The following is a 257-nucleotide window of genomic DNA, read 5'->3' as shown; positions in this document are numbered from 1 at the left end:
TTCCCAGCCACTCAGGTCTGGTTTGGTGATGCTCCAGGCTCATGCCAACATGGTGGCACCTACACGGGGACCTCAAGCATGAAACCATCTTGTGAAAACATCCCATCCTGTGCAAGCAACCCCCTGCAAACCACCCCTAGGGATGTCCAACCATGTGTTCACCCATCCCACACATCTTGTCCCACCATGCAGGCGTGTGCTGCAGCCTGCAGAGCCGACCTGTCAGCTGAGGCACCCGTCTACCCGGGGAACGGGCA

At 58.4% G+C, this 257-nt stretch overlaps 1 protein-coding gene across 1 annotated transcript in view; it reads left to right on the top strand.

The window, feature by feature from the left end:
* The window catches only part of POMC (proopiomelanocortin), a 1,375-nt gene that overhangs the window by 525 nt on the left and 593 nt on the right, over positions 1–257 (top strand). Inside the window, exon 2 of the mRNA XM_029085041.1 lies at positions 193–254. Within this exon, the coding sequence (XP_028940874.1) occupies positions 193–254 (62 nt within the window). The remainder of the gene's footprint in view (positions 1–192; positions 255–257) is intronic.

Source organism: Antrostomus carolinensis, unplaced genomic scaffold, assembly GCF_000700745.2.
Source record: "Antrostomus carolinensis isolate BGI_N321 unplaced genomic scaffold, ASM70074v2 scaffold41005, whole genome shotgun sequence".
NCBI lineage: Eukaryota > Metazoa > Chordata > Aves > Caprimulgiformes > Caprimulgidae > Antrostomus > Antrostomus carolinensis.
The sequence above is the reverse complement of the archived record's forward strand: the minus strand, read 5'-3'. Positions and strand labels throughout refer to the sequence as shown.